This window comes from Colius striatus, chromosome W, assembly GCF_028858725.1.
Source record: "Colius striatus isolate bColStr4 chromosome W, bColStr4.1.hap1, whole genome shotgun sequence".
Taxonomy (NCBI): domain Eukaryota; kingdom Metazoa; phylum Chordata; class Aves; order Coliiformes; family Coliidae; genus Colius; species Colius striatus.
Window position 1 is genome coordinate 27,424,218 of NC_084789.1, and position 23,046 is coordinate 27,447,263.

At 55.4% G+C, this 23,046-nt stretch overlaps 1 protein-coding gene across 7 annotated transcripts; it reads left to right on the forward strand.

Moving 5' to 3' along the window:
* The first annotated feature begins 1,037 nt into the window (after positions 1–1,037).
* On the forward strand, positions 1,038–21,377 carry LOC133628660 (signal transducer and activator of transcription 3-like). Of its 7 annotated transcripts, none has more exons than XM_062017083.1 (24): positions 1,038–1,199; positions 9,019–9,165; positions 9,755–9,899; positions 10,046–10,144; positions 10,969–11,064; positions 11,149–11,230; positions 11,609–11,703; positions 11,944–12,095; positions 13,545–13,703; positions 13,819–13,911; positions 14,799–14,858; positions 15,067–15,096; positions 15,235–15,328; positions 15,413–15,460; positions 15,674–15,757; positions 15,860–15,958; positions 16,121–16,256; positions 16,468–16,520; positions 16,610–16,704; positions 17,023–17,162; positions 17,484–17,699; positions 18,614–18,656; positions 18,992–19,104; positions 19,191–21,377. In XM_062017083.1, the coding sequence occupies exons 2-24, from the start codon at positions 9,038–9,040 to the stop codon at positions 19,244–19,246; spliced, it is 2,316 nt and encodes a 771-aa protein (XP_061873067.1). In that variant the 5' UTR covers positions 1,038–1,199; positions 9,019–9,037; the 3' UTR covers positions 19,247–21,377. The 7 variants fall into 7 exon arrangements, with proteins under 7 accessions (XP_061873067.1, XP_061873066.1, XP_061873065.1 ...); XM_062017082.1 differs by having other exon boundaries at positions 1,039–1,199; positions 8,969–9,165; XM_062017081.1 differs by having other exon boundaries at positions 1,039–1,199; positions 9,010–9,165.
* Positions 21,378–23,046: the final 1,669 nt, after the last annotated feature.

Genomic DNA, 23,046 nt, shown 5'->3' on the forward strand with positions numbered 1-23,046 from the left:
TTCGGGGATACTTCATTTATCACAATAGCTAGTCCACCACGGCTTGAGAACACAGCTCCAGTTCAGCCTGGGGCTTGCCCGTGCTGCAACACAATCTGCCCCTGCATGCAGCGAAGCAGGAGGCTGCAATGCCTTGGCTGCTTCCCCTGAGGAGCTGCGGGTACACCTGGGGAAGCTAAACCCCGTGGGCAGGCAAAGGGAAGTACCTGGTCCTGCTCTCCCCTCCCATCTGCTTGCTGGGTTCAGCCCTTCACCAAGAGCCCCTTTCCCCCCAGGCAGCAGGCAGGGCTGCTCCTGCTAACATAAATGAGTATATAAACTCTACTAATTATTTTCCATCTTCTTGTCTAGTGCATCCACAGCCCAGAGCCCCAGCTCGGCGACCGGAGATGCCTCCACAGGGCCGCCAGAGAAGATGCGCCTGTGCCAGTCCCGGCTGCAAGGCGGGCCGAGCCCCGAGGCTCCTGATTGGGCTCTGCCTGCCCGCTCGGGGACACGAGCGCTGGGCTGCCCGCACCTCTGTCCCCGAGTCTCCTGCGGGCCCTCGGGCGGTTTTTCCCCACCGAGCAGCGGGTAGGGGCAGCAGGTGCCGAAGACAGGGGATCCCCGGACGGGCGCAGCGCAGGGCCAGGGAAGACCGGACGCGGCTGTGTCCCGGGGAGCAGCGCCATTAATAGTCTCTTTTTCTAAACCACCAGCGTGCAGCCTGACGAGGAGAAACGAGAGGCGCGAGGTGGCCAGTGCCGAGGGAACCCTCCACGCGGGGTCGCTGCCAGGCCCTGGGCGTGGAGTACAGGAGGCGGCCCCTTTAAGAGGCAGTGGCGGCAGCCGCAGCCCGCGCAATAACACCAGGGTGCTGCTCGGAATTTCAGCTGGGTTTCCCGCACAGCCGCTCCCAGCAGCTACCCCCCCCCCCCCCCCCCCCCGAGTGGCGCTCTGCCGCCGAAGGCAGTACTGTCCGGGAATAACCTGTATGGGGCAGCCCACCCCGCTCCCCCGCCAACCAGGATGAGGCGGGGAGTGGCCGCGTTGATTGGCCGTCAAGGACCGTCCCTCGCGGGGCAGTAGGAGTGCCGCCATTGGCTGTTTTGGGCGTGACGTAGCACGGCGGGGCGGGTAGCAGGTTTCTAGTCACTCGGGCAAGGTCTGGATGTGATTGTAGCCGGTACCAAGAGCTACTCCTTCGTCTGGGACTGCTGGTGAGCATGCGGGGGGCTCCGGGGAATGAGGCTGAGGAATTCAGCTAGAGTTGTCGGGTGCCCGGGTTGGTTGGCAGTGGGGAGCCGGCTGTTAGGGCCGCGGGTGTGCAGGCCTGGGGCGGGCTGCCCCGGGGAGGGCCGCTCCCGCCGCGCCTCCGGCCTGCCCGGTGCCTGTCGGGCCAGGGCTGAAGGGCGCGGCCTCCCTGCAGGTGGGGGAGTCTTCCTGGGCGCCTCTCCCGTCGGCGCGAGGCCTGCTTCTCCCGCTCGGGTCAGCGGTTTCACTTTTAGTGGGAGGCCGTCCCGGCGGCGGGGCTAAGCCTGGCGCCGCCGTGGGCGGGCGCTCCACAGTAGGTGAGGGCAGCACCCCATTCTCGCGGGGAGTCGCAATGAGGGAGGCATTAATTAACCTCTCTTGCAGCAAACGGGATTTCGTCCCTTCCCTCGGTTCCCAGTAGGCACAGAGCGAGCCCTCTCTGGGCAGGGGCAGCTCCCAGGAGTCTCTGATGACACTGCCTTTGTCATGTGCTGCGTTGGGGTCCCTATCCACTCTCTGGGCCCTGGTGCAGGGCTGGGTCTACTGCTGAGGAGTGCTTATACCTCACAAACCTCAACAGAGGGTTCTGAGCCTAAATGGACTTCTTGGAGAGGAAAAAGCATCTGGACTGGTGAGGCTAGAGGACTGGTTTCTGTGAGGACGATGGTGGGCTCTCATGTGGCCCTTGTGCTTTGTGGAGTTTAACTGGGATGGGATAGCCCTTGGGCCACAAACTTGAGGTTGCTGGAGCAAGGATTTGGGCTAGATGTTGCTGCAGCCTGTCCTGCTGGTGAAGCCTTCATACTGGTGACATGACTCATAACCAAAACTGAAGACCTGACTGAAGGTCCTGTACCTGGGCAGAGCAAAGACCTCACTGACATCTCTAGTGGAGCTGTGAGCTCAGGGCTGCAGCTTTATTCATCCCCTTGGCCACGTCTTACCTGGGGCCTTTTGCCTGGTCCAGGCTTTGGTTTGAGAGCCATCCTTGCTGGTGGTAAGATCAGTGCAGAGTGGCTGAGGAGCAGGTGTGGAGCAGAGTTGTCAGGTTATACATCTCGGGGAAATATTTGTTTGCCTGAGCTGCCCAAGTGCTCTGTGAGAGCCGACAACTCTGCCCACTGCTCCTGCTGACCTCTGATCTGTCCCTCAGCCTCCTGCTTCTCAGCACAGTGCTGTCCCAAGGCCTCTGTGACTCTTGTTCCCCAGACTGTGTTTGCCTGTGAGGGCTGCCCAGGGGGAGCAGGGGAGGTGTCCAAGGTGGAGAGGGTGAGCTACCCTGTACCCACTCCAGAGAAGATCCCTCCTGCATCTGCAGGATGCTGGCCATGCCTGTGTCTGTGCGTAAGGGCAGTTGACCTTGTTTCTGTCCTGAAGCTGACCCCCATGCAGCATCTTCTGCTGTTTCCTGTGGATCTGCTGGAGACAGGGTGGCAGAGGACAGAAGGGGTGTGTGGCTGGGCATCCTCTGCCCTGGGAGGATGACAGGGTTACTTGTAGCCCCTGCAGCAGTGTTATATGTTGGCATGGACCCTGGAGAGCTGCTGAGCCACAATGAGGAACAGTCAGCTGTGGCATGGGCTGAGGGGGGAACTCAGCCCTGAGGCTGCGAGGTTGCCCAGAACCTCCCTCTGCCCTATGCTGTTACCCTCTCCTCCTTCCCTTGCTCTGTTTATCCACCTTCAGGGCTGGGTTTGAAAAAGCTCCAGAGGAGCTGAGCTCACTTTTCCTAATAGCCTTTTCAAAATTTGCTCTCGTGTTTGCTTGGAGAAATTAGCTGTTTTGTTGTAGAACAGTTTTTCATCAGGGCTCCCCAGCAGCGTTGTTGATGGTATCTGTCATGAGTCTGTGATGCTCCAGCTGTTAATATAACCTGTGCCATGCTGTCAGTAACTGAGCCTCCTTCTGTGGGAGATGAGTGCCACAGCCCTCTACAGTGTCTCTTCTGTACACATTGCCCCAGGGGTTGTTGCTGCTTGTGTTGAGGAGCGGGTGAGGGCTATTCTTGGGTGCATCCCAGAAACAAGAAGGCAGATGGAAGGCAGTTGTGGGAATGCTTCCAGGAGAGCAGCCCCATTTTGAATGAGGCTATTGAAGTGTATAGAGCTCTGCTGAGCTGCCAGTGGCGCTACACATCTCAGGCCTGGCTCTCATGCTCTAACCTTGCAGGGGAGCAATAGAAAGATGAACTTTAGCTCTCAAGTTACTTTTAGCAGCTTTTCTCTGAGCTCTGGATATCCTGTTTACCCCTGGTCTTGCATCATGCACTGCTTGGCCTTGGCTGCATCGATTGCTCCCTGGCTCCATTCCAGAGACAGGAGGCAAACTGCAGAGATGGGCAAGCCTGGTGGAGTTAGAAAGATTCAACCCTCAGATCTTTAAATCCAATCAGGGGAGGCTTCCTGGTAGCAGGGCTGGTTGAGGAGAGGCTCCTCTGTGGGGTTTTGGGGCTGATGAGATCAGTGTCCCTTACACTAGTGACTGTGACAGTAAGGAGTGTTACAGAGACCCTTTCCCTCTGAGATGGTTGGTGCTCCAGGCTGCCTTCTGTCAATGCTGGAGGAGTCGGAGCTCAGTGCTGTGCCCAAGGAGGCAATGTCTCCTCTCAGCCCTTTGGGAGGAAGAGGAAGCTTTTGGCTGCTTCCTGCTCCCAACCAGCCCCACCTTCCTGCATCCTGTTCTGCTGGATGGGACCCCTTCCCTGGGGCTGCATGCCCTCTTGTCACCCGCTGTCTCTATTGGCATGAGCCCATGTTCTACCAAAGCACATCTCGAGGCTCTTCCCACTCTGCTGCTCTTGCAATGATGTGGGGAGGGTTTGCCAGGACAGTCTCTGATTGAGCTGGCAACTGTAAAAACTCAACTTGCCTTACTACTTCTGCTTGAAGGATCCTTCAAGGTGAAAACTGGATGCAGCAAAGCTGCTGGGGATGGTGAGCAGAGACCATGTCCTGCCCTGGGTTGGCTGCAGGTGTAGCTACCTCCTGCACAGGGTGAGCATGGGGCTCTTCCATGCTTGTGTGCATGCTCTGCAGTGACTTCCTTGTGGGGAGATGCTGCAGTGGGAGGAGGGAGAGCGGTTTGTGATTTGCTGCACGCTAGTTTTGTTTCTCAGGGTTGGGTCGGACAACAGCAGTGCTGGGGCCCTGGCAGGGTGCTGGCTTCCTGTGGCCATGGGGCATGTGCTGTGGCTGCCAGGGAGGATCTCATGCTTTAGATGGAGCCCAGGCTGCTGCCAGTGGTGCGTCCTGCAGCTATTGTGGCAGGGAGAAGTGACTGATTGCCATCCAAGTGCCAAGACTGAGGGCTTTGCTTTTGGCCTTTTGGTGCTCTGCAGATTGAGACTCTGGTACTGCCCTGAAATGCCCAGGCTGTAGCTTTCCTGTGGAAGATCTGTTTCGATCAAGGAGCCAGTGAAGTGGCAGCTGGTTCAGCTGCTGCAGTCTGATAGGAGCACTGGAGGCTGCCTGGGAAGCCAGCTCCTATACAATGTCATTACTGCAGCAGCACCCATCCTTGGTGCCCAGGGCAGGGCCGGGGATGCCCCTCTGGTAGGAGATGAGCTGGGGCAGTTGCTGCTTCTGGATGGGCTGATGAACCCTCTCCCCTCTGCACAGGGACAATGTTGCAGTGGTGCAATAGGAAATGAGGCAGCTGAGCTCGCCGGCCGGGCAGGAGACTCTGGTGGCTTGAAGGTCTTCATCTCTTGCCTGGCCCATGTATCTGTTGGGTTTTCCTCCCCAGAAGCAGCACTGTACTGTAGTAATGGCCTCCAGAACCAAGTTAAAAGGGCTGTGAGCACACTACAGCTGACTATGTGGAGGGAGTGCTTCTCATGCTGCTGCAGCTGGACAAAACAGCCAGCAAAGAGCCCCACTCACTGCAAAATGGGGGCTTTGTACACAGCTCTGAGCTGTGGCTAACAGCCTGGCCTTTCTTGGCATACACTTGAAGAAAGCAAAAGCTCTGGGGTTGCAAAGGCCCTGTCACATCAAGCCAGGTCTTACTGGGAGGCTGAAGGAGTATCTATTGTTCACATGTTCTTGTAGGGGGCAGTATATCTCTCTCTCCTCCCTTTGACTTTGCTCCACTGAGAACAGGCTTGGTTCACATGGTCTTCTCTGAGGGTTGCACCAGCAGGTTGTTGTTCAAGGTTCTGTGGATGTTGCTCCTGTCTTTGGGGCTACTCGATGCTGTGAAGCTGTAAAATCCTCTTTAACTCCATGTCAAGTGCCAGTGTCTGTCTTCTCCCTGTGCCTCAGTCCACAACAGGATGTTCCCCCTTTCTCTCCTCTTACAAAAAACATCCCAAAAAATGGGGAGTCATGTGCAGCAAACTGCAGAAGGGCACAACATACAGTGATGCTGAAAGCATCAGGTGCAAGGGATGTGATATATGGGCCCATCTTGAAGAAGCTGCTGGTGAAACTCAGCTCCCCACGCTGAAAAGATGCTCCTGGACAAGTGGGGACTTGGGGCATGGGAGCTGGGGGTGGTGGCAGGGTGCCCATGGACTTTTCTTGTGCTGCTGGAAATCTGCACAAGCACCCAGCTCTGTGCTCCAGGCAAGGTTCAAAACTCCTGCCTGCTGCTACTGTGTGCTCAGGGAAGTCTTATGTCCTGTTACAGCTTCTTAAATTTCTGTCCTACCTAACAAAATCCTGCCTGGCTCTTGCCTGAAGCAGCTGTGGGCCTGGTTCTGGTTGTTTTGTCTTTGCCTACTTCCAGCCCATCCAGGGGCACAGGGCAGAGCAGCCTGATTTGCTGGAGGGGAATAAATCCCATCTTGAGGGGTGGCATGGCCTTCCTCCCATCTGCCTCCTCACTGAGCAAAGCTCTGCTCTCTGGGTGCTGCTCTGTGCCTGCTGGCCCCTTCACAGACCTTTGAGCCTCCTGCCATGTTTGCTGTGATTTCCTTTGTCCCAGCTCCTTGGGGATGCCCCACTCTGATGTTTTGCCCACAGAAGCTGTGATGGGCTCTGGGATGGAGCACAGTACCCTGAACTGAGCCCAGGGCCAGCCTGGGATGTGTGGCATCTGCTCCTGCAGCACTGTCTGCCCAGCCAGCCCCAAAGCACAGCTGGCGTGTCACTTGCTGTGGTGACCTTTGGGAAAAGCAAACAGCTTCCTGCAGGGAAGAGCTCTGTGCTTTCCCTCCCTGAGCACAGCTTGCAGCCCCCTCATTAGGGTTCCTTTGATTTCCATTGATACACAAGTTGCTAACTGTCCTGGTTTAGGCCCATCAGGGAACAAAGACCACGATTAGCCTCGAGTACCGAAGAGGCTGAGAATTGCTCAAGGGCAGGGAGGGCTTAATTGCCGCTTAAGGTTCAGGACAAAACAGACCAGGCCACTCGGTTTGGGGAAGAAAACAGAAAATAATTTAATGCAACATCAACTAAAACATACCCACAAAAACCCAAAACATAACCAAAACGAAACAACACAGAGTAATACATCATTGAAGAGTCCAACCAGCCTTTTTAAGAACACCTTCTTGCCACACCTCCCCTCTTCCCGGGCTCAGAGCCCTGATCCCGGGGTTTTTACCCTGTCCCCTCCTGAACGGTTCGGGGGGGCAGGCAGTGGGGGTTTCAGTTAGTCTGTTCCCCATAGCTTCTGCCGTTTGTCCCTCCTCAGGACGGGTGAACTCCACGCCAGTCCTCCCTGCAAGTCCGTGGGGTAACTCACACGCATGGCAGACCTGCACGGGCTGCTCCGACGCGCACTTATTCCAAAGGCTGCAGCTCCTCTCTGCCTCTCGTGTGGGGCTGCTCTGCGGCGCGCAGGCTCTCCAGCACGGCATGGGCCATGGCCGTCTCCCCACACAGTCCCTCGCCCATCCGGGCTCACTCACATGAGAGCTGGTGGCTCTCAGTCCTGCCACGGATCTCCATAGATTTCAGGGGCACAGCTTGTATTCTCGCCACGGCTTGCAGAAGGGTCTCCGGTCTACTGCTTCTCCTTCCTTTCTCCTTCTCTGGCTGGAGGGTCCGCGTGGTCGCCTCCATCTTGTATCACTCTTACACCTCCTCACTCGCATTCCTGTCCCCTAAATAGTGATCGCAGAGGCGCCAGATTGGCCCAGCCGGGCCGGAGGTGGGTGTGAACCAAGGAGCCGGGGGAGAGTCCGCAAACTCTTTACCGGGTCTTCACTGCAACCCGCTCCCCCTGTTACTAAGCCAAAAGTTGCTCCTTGCTAAACCAGAACACTAACTCAAAAATTGCTTCTTCCTTGTTTCTGTTTCCTGGCAGTCTCTGCCTTCTGCACTTACTGTAAGCTCTGCAGCTCCTTCCCTGCCTCCTGGAGCAGCAGCAGCAGGCATGTGTGCTGTCTGGCTAGAGGGTGTCTGGAAGACATTGACATCAGATTAAAGCCCTGTACCTGTTGTTAGTGACCTACATGCCCAAGACCCACTCTTTCCCCCTGTGGAAAGAAGGTATGAAAGCTTTGGGAAATGGTTCCTCTCTAGGAGAAAGCTTTGCTGAAGGCAGGAATTTGGGAAGTGTGCTCTCTATCTTGGGGAAGCTCCATGCTCACCAGGCTGAAGCTGGACAGATGGAAGCTCAACTCCTGAAACCAAGCCCAGAGCTGTATTCCCTCGGCTTAAGGAGTTCTTGTGTGTGTCTGAGGGGTTTGATGGTGTTGGGGGATGCCTGCAATGTCACTTTTAACTCTGACCTGACCCTGTGGTGTGAGGAGCAGCATCAAGTGAGGCTTCCTACCTGGCTGGATTTGTAACAGCAGCTGTGTCTGGCTCAACCTGCTTGGGGCTTGTGCCTCCCTTAGCTCTTGGGGTCTGTGGGTTGTGAGATCCTCTGCAGGGCTGGGAGAGGATGAGGCTCAGTTCAGCAGCTGGGGCCTGCCTGCTGTGCTCCTGTAATCTGATGCAAATGGCCACTGGCTGCGAGCACCAGCTCTAGCTCTGCTCTTCTGATCTCAGATGTTTCAGATTAATTTCATGACATGTGATGTAAAAAGAGAATGAGTTGGAATCCAGGCTTTATTCAGCTTCACAACTGGAGTGGCTGGAGCAAAACCTCTCTGCTGCTGCTCTTCTTGGGAAGCTCACCAGGGCTGCCTTCTATGCTTGCCTTGGGCTGGATTCCTAGTTATGCTCCTGGGATGAAGGGAGACTGCTGGGCCCTCACTTTTTGGTCCTCTGGCTGCTTTGCCCCTCACCCTGCAGACAGTTGAGGTTGCCTTGTGCTGCTGAGTGCTGGGGCACAGATGTTGGTGGGTGTGAAAAGGGCCTTTCCCCTCACAGCCAGGCTGGTTTCTTCCTGCTCTCCCTGAGGCCTGTGTGCTGTTATTCCTGCACTAAGGATGTCCTTTTGGCCTGTGGCTCTGCCTTCCCTTGACCTGGGCCCGCCTATGGGTGATGGCAGCAAGACCTGCCCTGCCAGTTGGAGCTGGTGACTGCTCTTGCCTTGACATTGGCACCAACCTGTCCCAGGACTCCTTGAACTGGTCTCACAGCTGCCAGCACAACGAAGGTTTTGCTGAAGAGGAACCAGTTCCTGGATGTGTGAGAGGCTCTGCATTGACACGGAGCCTGGGTTTGTCCCTCAGGGTACTTTGGAGCTCTACAGTGTTGTGAGCCCAGAGCTGCCATTGGAGAGATGGGCACTGCCTGGCCCTTCCCACACACCTCCACACTCCAGAGCTGCATGCCCTAGGCTCACCATGACCCATCTATCTCTGCCTCTGGCCCCACCACCCTGTCCCAAACAGCTGGCAGGAAGCCTCCTGGGTGCCAGCAGCACACATGTCAGTCCCACCAGGTCTCTCGAGCTGGCCAGGATGGCGCAGTGGAACCAGCTGCAGCAGCTTGACACGCGGTACCTGGAGCAGCTCCACCAGCTCTACAGTGACAGCTTTCCCATGGAGCTCCGGCAGTTCCTGGCCCCGTGGATTGAGAGTCAGGACTGGTAAGGCCTTGCCAGCATGGGGTCTTTGCCCAGCACACTCACCCTTGGATGGGTGCTGAGGCCCATTTGGAGGAGCTCTGCCTCTTTCCCTGTGCTCTTGATGTGGCAGAACTGCTCTTCCTCCTTGAAATTCATGTGGCATGAAGGGGAGTGGGACTGTGTGCACAATGTCAGACCCTGGACCAGGAGGAGGGGGGGGGAGCTCCAAAGTGAAGGTGTCCCCATCCAAGGCTGGCTTACGTTGACCTCTACTGTAAACAAGGTTGACACACAGCACTGATTCCTGGATCCCATCCAGAAAGCATATGGGACTGGTGGGGTGCTTGCATGTGCTGTCTGCCTGGCTTAAGGCCAGACTTTTAAGCTGAAGTCTAAAACCTGTTGCCCTCCCCTCACGGCTCAGTTTAAAAAGCAAGTCAGGCCTGCTCTGGCCCTTGCTCTGGTGCAGGTTGGGAAGGTGTCTGAAGTGTTATGTTGCACAGGGGCTGGTGGGTTTGAGCAGAGCTGCCCTGCCTGCAGCACCGCCTTTCGTGCTGCTGGGTCCCTTCCCCTGTGCCGGGCACCCAGGGCTCTGCCCTCCCTCATGCAGGGCATATGCTGCCAGCAAGGAGTCCCATGCCACACTGGTGTTCCACAACCTGCTGGGAGAGATTGACCAGCAGTACAGCCGTTTCCTGCAGGAGTCCAATGTCTTGTACCAGCACAACCTGCGGCGCATCAAGCAGTTCCTGCAGGTGAGGTAGAAAACGCTGTTTTTTTGGGGGGGGAGCTGTGGGGAGAGCCAGTAGCAGTCCAACAGCTTTCCCAGACCAGCTCACAACTCACCTAAAGGATGTTGCATTGGTGCCTGCTAACCTTGGGGGGTTTGAACCTCTTACAGAGTAGGTACTTAGAGAAGCCGATGGAAATAGCCCGCATCGTGGCTCGCTGCCTGTGGGAAGAGTCCCGGCTCCTCCAGACAGCTGCCACTGCAGCCCAGGTCAGTGCCTTGGGGGTCCTGGTAGCCATTGTCCTGCTGCCTATCCAGCAACCTCCTCAGTGCTGTAGGGAATCACAGAATAATTTCAGTTGGAAAAGCCCTTTAAGCTCATGGAGTCCACCCCCTGCCCTCACAGTGCCCAACCCACCACTAACCCATGACCCTCAGCACCTCAACTCCACAGCTTTGCAATAGCTCCAGGGATGGGGACTCTTCCACCTCCCTGGGCAGCCTGGGACAGGGGCTGACAACCCTCTCGGGGGAAAAAGATATTCCTCAGTTCCAATCTAAACCTCCCCTGGGGCAACTTGAGCCCATTTCCTCTGGTCCTATTATTTGTTACTTGAGAGAGGAGACTGGCCCCCACCTTACTACAGCCCTTTTCCAGGGAGTTGCAGAGAGTGATCACGTCTCCCCTCAACCTCCTCCAGGCTAAATAACCCTGGCTCCCTCAGCCACTCCTCAAATCTGCAGTCTGAAGCTCTCCCCTTGCTCCCTTTGGTAACCACAGCTGCCTTGTGCTGAGGGAGGGCCTAGCTGTGGGGGCTGGTAACTTCTGCTCTCCAGGATGCAACCTGAGTGCTCTCTGCCTGGGGTGGCTGTTAGCTTTGTGCCCCCATCTCTCCTTTTGCCCCTGGTGTGGGATGTGCCCTCATTGTGCCCCTTGCTGTGCAGCCCTGGAGCTAATATTGCAAGCCAGCAGCCAGCCACACTGATTTTTGTTAGGGAGGGGGATGAAGACCCTTCCTGCCAAACATCCTCAGGCTGCAGTGGCATCCCTTGGTTGTGGTCCTCTTCTAATGCCCTCTTTGTCCCCTCTGCAGCAAGGGGGACAGGCAACACATTCAATAGCAACTGTAGTGACAGAAAAGCAGCAGATGCTGGAGCAGCATCTACAGGATGTGAGGAAAAGGGTGCAGGTACATGTGCTGCTTAGGCACCTTCTCCTTTCCCCCCTGCCCTCCTTTAGAGATTTGAATAAATTCACATCTCTTGCCTTGCAGGATCTAGAGCAGAAAATGAAAGTGGTGGAGAATCTCCAGGATGACTTTGATTTTAACTACAAGACTTTGAAAAGCCAAGGAGGTAATGAAAGCTCATTAGCATCTGGCAAACCAAACCATGTTACTGCAAGGAAACTTGCTGGAGGGCACCTTCCAGCCTTCCTGGTGCCTTCCCTCCAAGCAAAAAGGGTGGCTTAGACTCAGAATATTTGCATGGCAATTGAAGAAACTTCTTCTTTTGCTTCTGCCACCACTGACTACTTCAAGGGGAGATAAACCAGAGTTCTGCCTGTGAGCAGAGAAATGGCATGTGGAGGTGACAGCACTGTGAGGAGACTACTGTTAACTGTTGATGGCTTTCTAGGGTGCTTGCTCCTTTGCAGTGGAAGCCTTTTATTTGTGTGATACTTGGGAGCTAGCAGGAGTCCATGTGCTGAAGCTTTCTCACCTCTCTGTACAGACATGCAGGATCTGAATGGAAACAATCAGTCGGTGACCCGTCAGAAAATGCAGCAGCTGGAACAGATGCTCACGGCGCTGGACCAAATGAGAAGGGTATGTCATGTAGCTGATGCTCCACATCCCCCTGGGGAGCAGGGTGCCCTTTCTCAGGGGTCTGAGTCTGCTGTTCCTGCACAGTGAGAACTGAAAGCAGTGCTGGAAATACAACCCTGGGTGGCTTCTTTCTTCTCTGTGAGTGTGAAACTTGCAGATCTCAGAGGGAGTTGGAGGGTGTTGAAGGTTCTGCTTGCTTTTGTTTGTTTGTTTTTGTTTGTTTGCTTGTTCTCTTGACAGGGTATTGTGAGCGAGCTGGCTGGGCTGTTGTCAGCCATGGAGTATGTGCAGAAGATGCTGGCAGATGAGGAACTGGCAGACTGGAAGAGACGACAGCAGATTGCCTGCATTGGTGGCCCACCCAATATCTGCTTAGATCGTCTTGAGAACTGGTAGGAGCTGCCTGGGGTTTGGGTCAGTTGCTGGAGAGATGGCCTTCAAACACCTGCAGTGCAAATGAGCTCTTTTGCCTTTGGAAACATCCTTGCAAAATAACTTCTGATGCTTGCAAGCCTAAATGTAATTCAGTAGTGGGAGTGATCCTCAATAGTGGGCACTGGTGGTGGAGTGGTTAGCCTCAGGCCTGTGGGATGTTGAGGCTACTGTGAGAAGTTCCTGTTCCTGATATATCTACAGAACTTGGGCATGTGCAGGTTTCTTTTGTAATGCACAGCCTAGAAAAATACACCAGACTAGAAGCTGTAGACATGTTCTGTTCTTTGATGATGTCCTGGTTTAGGACCATCAGGGAAAAAAAGACCATGATTAGCCTCAAGTACCAAAGACCTGAGGATTGCTAAAGGGCAGGGAGAGCTTAATTGCTGCTTAAAGTCCAGGACAAAACAGACCAGGCTACTTGGCTTGGGGAAGAAAACAGAAAATAATTTAATCCAACACCAACTAAAACATAACCATAAAACCCCAAAACATAACCAAAATAAAACAACACAGAGTGGTACAACAATGAAGAGTCCGACCAGCCCTTTAAGACCACCTTCTCCCCACTCCTCCCTTCTTCCCAGGGCTCAGAGCCCTGATCCTGGTGTTTTTACCTCCTCCCCCACTGAATGGCTCAGAGGCGCAGGGAATGGGGGTTTCAGTCAGTCTATTCCCGATAGCTTCTGCTGTTTGTCTCTCCTCAGGACAGGTAGGCTCTGCACCAGTTCTCCCTGCAAGTCCGTGGGGTAACTCACACACACGGCAGCCCCGCACGGGCTGCTCTGACGTGCATTTATCCCAAAAGCTGCAGCTCCTTTATGCCTCTCGTGTGGGTCTGCTCTGCGGCCCGCAGGCTCTCCAGCATGGCCTGTGCCATGGCTGCCTCCTCACACAGTCCCTTGCCCATCTAGGTGCACTCACACAGAGCTGCTGGTGCCTCTCAGTCCTGCCATGGCCCTGCATGGGTTGCAGGGGTACAGCCTGTATTCTCACCAGAGGTTGCAGAGGGGTCTCTGGTCTGGTGCTCCTCTTTCCTTCCTCCTTCTCTGACTGTGGGGTCTGCGTGGTCGCCTCCATCTTGTACCACTCTTACACCTCCTGCCAGCACTTCAAATTCCCGTCCCCTAAATAGTGATGGCAGAGGCGCCAGATTGGCCCAGCCGGGCCGGAGGTGGGTCTGAACCCAGGAGCCGGGAGAAAGTCTAAAAACTCTTTACTGGGTCTTCACTGCAACCTGCTCCCCCTGTTACCAAGCAAAAGCTGCTCCTTGCTAAACCATGACAGCCGATGTGGTACAGATAGCATCCTCTCTCATACAAGCAAGGGAAGAGGAGGGATCTGCAGACTGGGACCATGCAGGGCTCATCAGCCAGAGCTAACGCTGCTTCTTCCTGCTCCCCTAGGATAACCTCTCTTGCCGAATCGCAGCTACAGACCCGGCAACAGATCAAGAAGTTGGAAGAACTGCAGCAGAAAGTGTCCTACAAGGGTGACCCAATTGTCCAACACCGGCCCATGCTGGAGGAGCGGATTGTGGAGCTGTTCAGGAACCTGATGAAAAGGTGCCAAGGGCTGGAAGGGAGCTATGGGCAGTCCCCTGGTCCAAGGCAGTGGGTAGAGGGGTGGGCAGTGGGCATGCTAGGCTTTGACTCTGGTTCTTGTGCCTTTCCACCACAGTGCTTTCGTTGTGGAGAGGCAGCCTTGCATGCCCATGCACCCTGACCGGCCCCTGGTCATCAAAACTGGCGTGCAGTTCACCACCAAAGTCAGGTGGGTCACAGAATCACAGAATAGTGGGATTTGGAAGGGACCGCTAAAGATTATTCAGTCCCAACCCCCTGCTAAAGCAGGTTCACCTAGATCAGGGGGTACAGGAACATGTCCAGGTAGGTTTTGAAAACCTCCAGAGAAGGAGATTCCCCACCCTCCCTTGCGCTGTGGGTGAGGGAAGGGAGTCATGCAGGGGGGAAAGTAAAGGAGGATCTCCCCGAAGAGAGCCTCCAGCAAGCCTCCAGTTTACCTGAGGAGTGCTGGTACTGGGAGGCTGGGTCCCACTGGAGTGCTGCCTGTGTGACTCAGAGCAGGGATGGTGACTCCTAGCTGGGGCTTTGCTGCCTTTCCAAGCAGCCAGGGTTCTGGTAAATCCCACTGCAGGGGTAGGCAGCAGGAAGCATTGACCTGTCCCTGGCCAGTTGCCTCTCTGCTAGCTTGTGTTCTTTGACAGCCTGACAGAGAGCTGCTGCTCTGCCACCAGGCTCTGCCTGGAGCTCCTTCACCATCTCCCAGCTGTGTGCTTCCATTGCCTCCTTTCCATGTGTCAACATCTGCCGACAGAGCAGTCAAGAGTGTGTTTGTTCAGATCAGTCAGGAGCCAAAATAAGCCCAGCTCAGGGTGCCATGGGAGCATCAGCACCTCCCTGATTCTGGGGACAGGCATTGGGGTTGATGTGTCACAAGCCTGCTTGCAGATGGGCTCAGGGATGCCTGAGGAGCTGGATAATGCCATGTCCCTGTGGGCTTTGAGCTGCCTGCTGGGAGATGTACACAGCACTTCTCTCTGTCCAGCTGTTCTGCAGTCTGTGCTAGATGTTGTGTTGGAGTTGTTCACCTGTACAGCATGTTCACACTCATACTCTGCATCTGCCGACTCTCTGCAGGTTGTTGGTCAAGTTCCCAGAGCTGAACTATCAGCTGAAAATTAAAGTCTGCATTGACAAGTGAGTCCCATGGAGTGGGTTACCAGGGTGGGACTTGTTCCTGCTGCTGTTCGGTCAGGCTCCATCCCTGCATGGGGGCTGATGTGACCCCCAGTAGGGGTAGAGTGCAGGATGGTGCTGGGTCCCAAGGGTTTGTTCTCAGCCCCACACACCAGCATCAGAGTGGGAAGCCATGGTTGTGACTGGGTGTCTCTCTCCCCTTTCCTAGGGACTCTGGGGATGTTGCAGCTCTTCGGGGGTAAGTGCAATTATTTTTGTTGTGTTGTTTTGTTTGGCTTGTTTTTTCTTGTTTCTGCTTTTAATCCTAGCAAACATTCTACCACATGTTTGCTCTGAGAGGACCCTGCCAGCCACACTCTGTCTGTCCTTTTTTGAGGTCCCGGAAGTTTAACATCCTGGGGACAAACACCAAGGTCATGAACATGGAGGAATCAAACAATGGCAGCCTCTCAGCAGAGTTCAAGCACCTGGTAGGTACCACAAGCCCTGGGGCTGCTCCTGTTAAAGCTGTGTGCCATCAGGGTGTTGCTTCAGCCTGTTTCTTCTCTCCACAGACCCTGCGGGAGCAGCGGTGTGGTAATGGAGGCAGAGCCAACTGTGATGTGAGTGCTGGTGAGGGGGAGTGGGTAGGAGAACCTTTTGCCAGCAGTTCTGCTCCCTGTCTAGCAGCTAAGCCCTGAGGGACAGCAGGAGCCCTGCCTTGAGACAAAGTGTTTATGGGCAGCCTCTAGAGCAGTGATGTTGGGCCTGATGGCCATGTGTCAGGCCAAGGGTAAGTGTCTCCTGCATGCTCATCGTGTCCTCTTCCACCCTAGGCCTCACTGATAGTCACTGAGGAGCTGCACCTCATCACCTTTGAGACAGAGGTGTATCACCAGGGGCTGAAGATTGACCTGGAGGTGAGATGTGGGTTACTGCTTGTCGCTGCCATGGGCCTGACTGCATAGGAGCCCTGAGACCTGAGAGAGGTCCCAGCCTGGGGTCACATCCTATCTTTGCAGACCCACTCGCTGCCTGTGGTGGTCATCTCCAACATCTGCCAGATGCCCAATGCCTGGGCATCCATCTTGTGGTACAACATGCTGACCAATAACCCCAAGGTAGGGCCTGGAGCTGTGGAGGAAGCTGGCAGAGCTGCAGACAGGGAGAGGGAACCTGTGGCATGGGAGTAGGTCTGGGGCAGGACCTGGCCCTACTTCTGTCCCATATCCTGCTTGGGGCTGTGAGGTTTTTTTTTGTTTTTTTTTTTTTTCCTCTTGCAGAATGTGAACTTCTTCACCAAGCCCCCCATTGGGACCTGGGACCAGGTGGCAGAGGTGCTGAGCTGGCAGTTCTCCTCCACCACAAAACATGGCCTTAGCATTGAGCAGCTGACAACACTGGCAGAGAAACTCCTAGGTAACCCAGTGTGAGTGTGCTGCCCAGCCCTGCTGTCCCTTGGGGTGCATCCCTGGATTGACAGGAGCAAGATTGTATTGTGTGAGAGGGGAGCTACATTTTCCAGTTGCTTGGGTTTTCTTCCAAACACCACAAACCTTGGGTTGCTCCCTAGAAATTGTCTTTGGAAGAACAGCTCTATGTAAATGTTGATGCTCCTGTTCCCTGCCAGGGCCAGGTGTGAATTACTCCGGCTGTCAGATCACTTGGGCCAAGTTCTGCAAGGTAGAACTCCCTCTCTTCCTCCAAGCACCACCCCTTGGCTGTTCCCTTCCTCAAAGCCATACTTACAGCTTCTCTGCCCTCTTCCTCAGGAGAACATGGCTGGCAAAGGCTTCTCTTTTTGGGTCTGGCTGGACAACATCATTGACTTGGTGAAAAAGTACATCCTGGCACTGTGGAATGAAGGGTGAGCCTCAGTCCTGACACTTTGGTCAGATTGGGCCTTGGGAGGGGGGGGCCCAAAAGTCCTGTCCTAATGTCTGGTGGAATGGGGTGCCCTGTCCAGGTGCAGGTGGGCTCTCCTGGGATGCTTTTTCTGCTTGGGTCCTATTATTACCTGGTTCAGAGTGAAAACCTATGTGGGAATCTTCAAAATGTTAGTGACTCTGCCTGCATCTGGGCCAGGTCCTGCTGTTGGCTGCTGCTGTGCAGAGAGCTGTCAGGGTTCACATCCTGGAATAGCTGTCCTGGTATCCTGACTTTGTCCCTGCTTCCTGCTGCCCAGGTACATCATGGGGTTCATCAGCAAGGAGAGGGAAAGAGCCATCCTGAGCACCAAGCCCCCAGGAACCTTCCTGCTGCGCTTCAGTGAGAGCAGCAAGGAGGGAGGCATCACCTTCACTTGGGTGGAGAAGGACATCAGCGGTATGTGGCTTTCCCCAGGGGGCTTGGAACCCCATAAGATTGACTTGACAAAGCCTCTGCCAAAGTTTACTCTTTGAGCCTTTGGGTGACCTTTGCTTGGTCTCTGCCTCCTGGGTGTCCCTGCCCACGTGCTGACCACATGGTGCAGCTCTCCATGGCACTGGAATACCTGTCAGGTCCCCATCCTGCCTGTGGGCTGCTGAGTGCCTGGTGAGGCTGAGCACAGCACCAGGATGATCTGATCAGGGTGTTTGAGGAAGGTCCTGCCTTTTTCTGAGGAACATGGGTGTCCTGCCCTATGTCAAAAATGTCCTCGTACAGGGAAGACCCAGATCCAGTCTGTGGAGCCTTACACCAAGCAGCAGCTGAACAACATGTCATTTGCTGAGATCATCATGGGCTACAAAATCATGGATGCCACCAACATCCTGGTGTCCCCCTTGGTGTACCTGTACCCAGACATCCCCAAAGAGGAGGCATTTGGGAAGTACTGCCGCTCTGAGAGCCAGGAGCACTCTGAAGCTGCTGACTCAGGTAGTTGTTGACTTTCTGTGCTCCTCTGTGATGGGGAGGCTCCAGTGAAAGAGCTGTCACCAGCCAGGATCCTGTGCTGGTCCCCAGAGGGCATAGCCACAGTGTGGGAGTACTGGTGGGGTCCCAGTGGGGTGAGGGCTGCACAGGGGTGGGAGACCGGGTGCTGTCTTGAAGGGGAGGGTTCCTCCTTGGGAAGCTGGTGATGGGGCTGCTCATGCTGCTTATAGCCAGGCCCTGGAGCTGGAGAAGGGGCTGGAGCACAAGTCTGATAGGGAACAGCTGTGAGGGAGCGGGGGGGGGGGGGGGGGGGGGGGGGGGGTGTTCAGCCTGGAGAAGAGAGGAGGCTGAGGGGAGACATGAGCACTCTCTGCAACTCCCTGATAGGAGGCTATAGTGAGGTGGGGATCAGTCTATTCTCCCCAGTAGTGAATGACAGGACAAGAGGAAATGGCCTCAAGTTGCACCAGGGGAGGTTTAGATTGGAGCTGAGGAAGATCTTTTCCCTGAGAGGGTTGTCAGCCCCTGTCCCAGGCTGTCCAGGGAGGTGGAGGAGTCCCCATCCCTGGAGCTATTGCAAAGCTGAGGTGCTGAGGGCCGTAGGTTAGTCTCTCTCTTTGGGGAGATCCTCCTTTGCTTTCCCCTCCGCACGACTCTCTTCCCTCACCCACAGTGCAAGGAAGAGTGTGGAATCTCCTCTCTGGAGGTTTTCAGAACCCACCTGAACGTGTTCCTGTGCCCTCTGATCTAGATGCACCTGTTTTAGCAGGGGGTTGGACTGGATAATCTCTAGAGGTCCCTTCAAAACCCCACCATTCTGTGATTCTGTGACCTACTGGCTGGGCAGTGTGAGGGTGGGGGTTGTACACAATGATTTTAAAGGTCTTTTCCAACCAAATGATTCTATGATTCCTCTCCAGGTGCTGCTCCCTATCTGAAGACCAAGTTCATCTGCGTCACCCCGTGAGTGTTTCTGGAGTTGTCTGGGAGCACTGGGAGGGTATTTGTGTACTCAGTCTCGCTTTGGAGGTGGAAGTGGGTTCCTTCCCACCTCTGTCTGGGTGCCATGAGGCCCCCAGCCTAGGCAGAGGGAGGATATGGGGGCTGAGCCAGGCTCTAGCTCGTTGCCCTGACCTGCAGGCCTGTTCTTCCCCTCCTGGGGCCCCTTTTCTCTGGAGAACTCTTGGGACAGGCTGGGCTGTGGCCTGGGGCCCATCAGGGAAAAAGAGGGTGTTGGAGAGCTCTGGCCAGGCCCTGACCCCCAGGTTTCTGTGCTTTTCCCTTCCTCCCTTGGCCAGCACCTCTTTTAGCAACACCATCGACCTGCCCATGTCCCCACGCACCCTGGACTCACTCATGCAGTTTGGCAACAACAGCGAGGGAGCAGAAGCCAATGCAGGAGGGCAATTTGGTGAGTCTTCTGGGCCATGGCACCTGTGGGGCTCCTGCCTGAAGCCACAGACAGGCCCCATAACCTCCGTCTGTGTTTCCCTGCAGAATCGCTGACCTTCGACATGGAGCTGACCTCAGAATGTGCTTCCTCGCCCATGTGAGGCTGGCACTTGCTCACAGGGCCCTCCTGGGACTTGGGGCTTCTGCCCGTAAAGAGCTACTGCTCTTGCCCTGCTCAGGCATAGCTGTTCCAGGCCTCTCCTCAAGAGGAGCAGGGGCCCAAGGGCCTCATCACTGATTTCTTGTTTGACCCAAACACACACTCCCTTTGCTAGGGTGGTGCTGTTCGTCGTTTGGAGAGGGGAAGAATGGACCTTTTTTATTTCCTTCCATAACAGTTTTGTTTTATTGTTTTGCTCATTCAAATGCCTATTTTGCCTCTGGTCACAGCCTTAGTTTTCACAAATGCTTCTGCAGCCCTGGCCATGCTGCCTGCTGTTGAAAGCTGCTTTCCTGACTGCCAGACTCTAAAAGCCCAGATTCCCCTCTGGGTACCTGAGAGGGGATGAGCTGGTCCTGGCCTCCACATGGGTTACCCAGTGCACTGTGTGAGGGAGTCTGCCCTGCTGCTGCCTCAGAGCCCTCCCAGAGCTCACAGAGGATTCTTCTCTGCACCCTTGGCCCTGTTTTCAGCCAGGAGGACCTACACATGGCTCAGAGCTGTGAGGTAGATGGGCCCAGGTGATGCTTCTGCTGGGCTCAGCCTGGGCTTTGCCAGGAGCAGGGAGTTTTGGAGGCTGCCTGTGTTGGCAACCAACTTCCTGCTGCAGGCACCAAGATCTGGCTGGCTCCAGCAGCCCCAGGGCTGCTGCTGGGACAACTGGTTTCCCTGACTGGTCTCCCTGTAGTGCAGAGGCTGCCCTAGGGCAGGGCAGTGACATGTCCCAATGCCAGTGCATGTTTGTGAGCATGCAATGTTGGCTTCTTGGGTCTGTTTTGGGACCTGGGCAAAACCCTGGAGCCTGCCCAGCCATGACTTGCTCCATGGCCAGGTTCCTGACAGGATCATGACTGTGTTTCCCTTGCTGCACAGTCAGACCAGGGGGAGGATGGGAGGCTACTGGATCTGCCATGACCAGCAGTGGATGGCCTAGTTCAGCCCTTTTGCCTCAGGTATGGCTTGTGCTGTCCCAGGCAGTGGATTTGCAGCTTCTCAGGGGCTTCACATGGCATTTTTATTGGAGATTGCCTGTCCTTGTTAAGGTAGAAGATGGCAAGAGCTGAAGGGAACAGGATCTAGGTAGGGAGAAGAATCTCTAGTTGGCCATTGCTCAAGAGAGCTGTGGGTGTTGCAAAGGTTTCCTTGCTGAGGAGTCAAGAAAAGGTGAAGCTGTGTTGGCTGAGGATTGTGGTTCTGTAGTTACCAAAGTGGGGGGATCCCTCCTGCCCTTCCTGTGCAGTGGGCATGCAGACACCAAGCAGGGAAGGGGAGGGAGAGGCAGTGGGAGGGCTGCTGGCTCTCCTCAGCACCTGCAAGCCCATGGTGTTAGGGTACTGTGGCTGCCCACAGTGAAGGTGGCACAGAGGGCTGTGCTTGGCCAGGCCCAGTGCTTCAGGGCAGGGCTGTGAGTAACATCAGCAGAGAAACATCTTGCTGGGCATCAGCCCTGGGCTTTACCAGTCTGTGATGTATCTTGATTTGACCCTAAATGGAGAGAAACCATCATCTGTACCAGCAATGCTGCTGTGGCACAGGGTGGACTTGATGTGTGGCTCTGGCCTTTCTGCCCAGTGAAGGCTGTGGAGTGTCCCTATGGCATGGGGGCCAGGGAGGCAGGGGCAAGGATCCAAGGGGAAGGGGGAAGAGGGCTGTGGGGTCCAGAGGAGCCCCCTTAGCTACATGTGGGCAAGAGGGGATAGCCATGGTTGAGCACTGGAACAGACTTCCCAGGAAGGGCGTGGAGTCTCCTTCTCTGGAGGTCTTCAAGACCTGCCTGGACACGTTCCTGTGTGACCCTGATCTAGGTGAACCTGCTTCTGCAGGGGCGTTGCACTAGATGATCTCTAAAGGTCCCTTCCAACCCTACCATTCTATGGTTGTGATTGCTGTCCCTGGGGCCAGGAATGCCTTTTGGAGCTGGGAGGGGATGAGGGCTCCCATGTCGCTGCCTACAGCTGCAGTCCCTGTAGCCTGGGACAGCATTCAGTATTGTACAAATTCTTCTCTTTTTGTATATTTTATTGCTGTATCTACAGGCTTGAACTTTCTCCAAAATAAAGGTGCTAAAGCAATGTGTTGGGGGGATGTGCCTTGAGTAGTCTGCCTGCAGTGCCTGCCCCTACCACACACACCCCCACACCCCCCCCCCCCCCGGAACAGGGACCTCCCTCACCCAAGCACCAGCCCTGTTGCTCAGTGCAAACCAACCCCCCACTACCCTGGGCCCCTGCCCTGACACCTCTAGGCCACTTGCCTCACTGCAGGACCTGGTACGAGCAGAATATGACTGTGCTGCAGCCCAAGCCTGGTTTCTGTGTCTACTTCCATTCTCCTCTGCTCTTGTATTTTTCATGTTTAGAAAATCTTTGGTGTTTCTCTGAATCTTCTGGCATTCTCTGAAAGAAAATGGGTGCCAGTGGGGGAAGATGTGGCTGTTCAGGCTCCTCCCTCTCTCACAGTACTGGAGGCTGCCCAGGGAACCCCTGAGCCCCTCTGGCCTTAGTGCCTCTCTTATGGGATCAGTGCAGTCTGGGTGGGGGGTGACTTTCTCCACCACTGTTCTCTTCCCTGTCCTGCCCTGCGTGAGGGGGTGGCTGCTGTGTGGTGACCCGGCCTCAGGCTCAGGAGGGCTGCAGGGTGGGCCTGCCCTGCCTGCTTGTGGACTTGTCCCTTGCTGCTGCATGGGGCTGAGAGGGGTGGGTTCCAGGCTTTGTGGGGTAGGGGACTGGGCTGCCACCAACATATAGAGCTCCCTCATCTCCCCTCCAGGATGTGCACCCCCAGCACTTGCTCCTCTGCAAAGTCCTAGGGCCACAGGATCGTTATAGGGTTTGAGCTCTGATGAGGCTAAGAGGGAGAGATTATTGCTTTGTCAGAACAGGATTAGCAGGGGCATTTTTCATGCAGGTCATAGTCAATAAATTCCTCCCCGAGCCCCTCAGAGCTGGGTTGCTGCAAAGTGCTGGAGCTGACACTGAAGCCTTCTGTGCACTCTTCAAACCCTGGAGCATCCTGAGCTATAGCTGGCACCTGTCCCTGCTCCAAGAACCAGCCCTACCACACCCCTCCTGTGCCCTGTCAAACCTAACCAGGGCTCTGCAAAGAGCTGAAAAATCCATTCCTGGGCCTGAGACAGCTCCATAGCATCCTATACTCTGTCCCTGCAGCACATCCTAGGGTGCTCCTATGGGGATGCTGCTGTCATGGGTTTGTGAGGAGCTGCTTTTGTTTGGTAACAGGGAAGAGGCTGCAGTGCAGACCCAGTAAAGAGTTCTTGGACTATCCCCTGGCTCTTGGGTTCAGACCCACTTCCAGCCTGGCTGGGCCAATCTGGCGCCTCTGCCAGTACTGTTTAAGGATGGGAATTTGAAGTGCTTGGGAGGAGAGGGAAGGGCAAGATGGAGGTGACCACGTGGACCCTGCAGTCAGGAAAGGGCAGTAGGAGCGATGCCAGACCAGTGACACCCTTGCAGCCTGCAACGAGAAGTAGAGACTCCATGCCAGGGGGGGCAAGAACTGGAGACTCCGGGTCAGAGGGAGCAAGCAGTTTAGACCCCAACCTAGAGAAGATGAACTGGGGTTGGAGTGACCCATGCAGGGCTGCCCGATGTGGGGGAGACCCTGAGCTGCAGCAAGGGAGGGCTGATGTGGAGCACTTCTCCTCAGGAGTGAGATAAGTGGCAAGAGACATCAGTAAAGGACTGACTGCACCCCCCATTCCCTGCCCCTGGCACTGTTTAT

Bases quoted from the DNA above. Each gene is read 5' to 3' on its own strand.
- LOC133628660 (XM_062017077.1), top strand. From the start codon at position 8,759: ATGTGTGAGAGGCTCTGCATTGACACGGAGCCTGGGTTTGTCCCTCAG. The intron at 15,461-15,673 runs GTGAGTGCTGGT...CTTCCACCCTAG, and splicing joins GAGGCAGAGCCAACTGTGAT to GCCTCACTGATAGTCACTGA. The intron at 17,700-18,613 runs GTTGTTGACTTT...ATTCCTCTCCAG, and splicing joins TGAAGCTGCTGACTCAGGTA to GTGCTGCTCCCTATCTGAAG.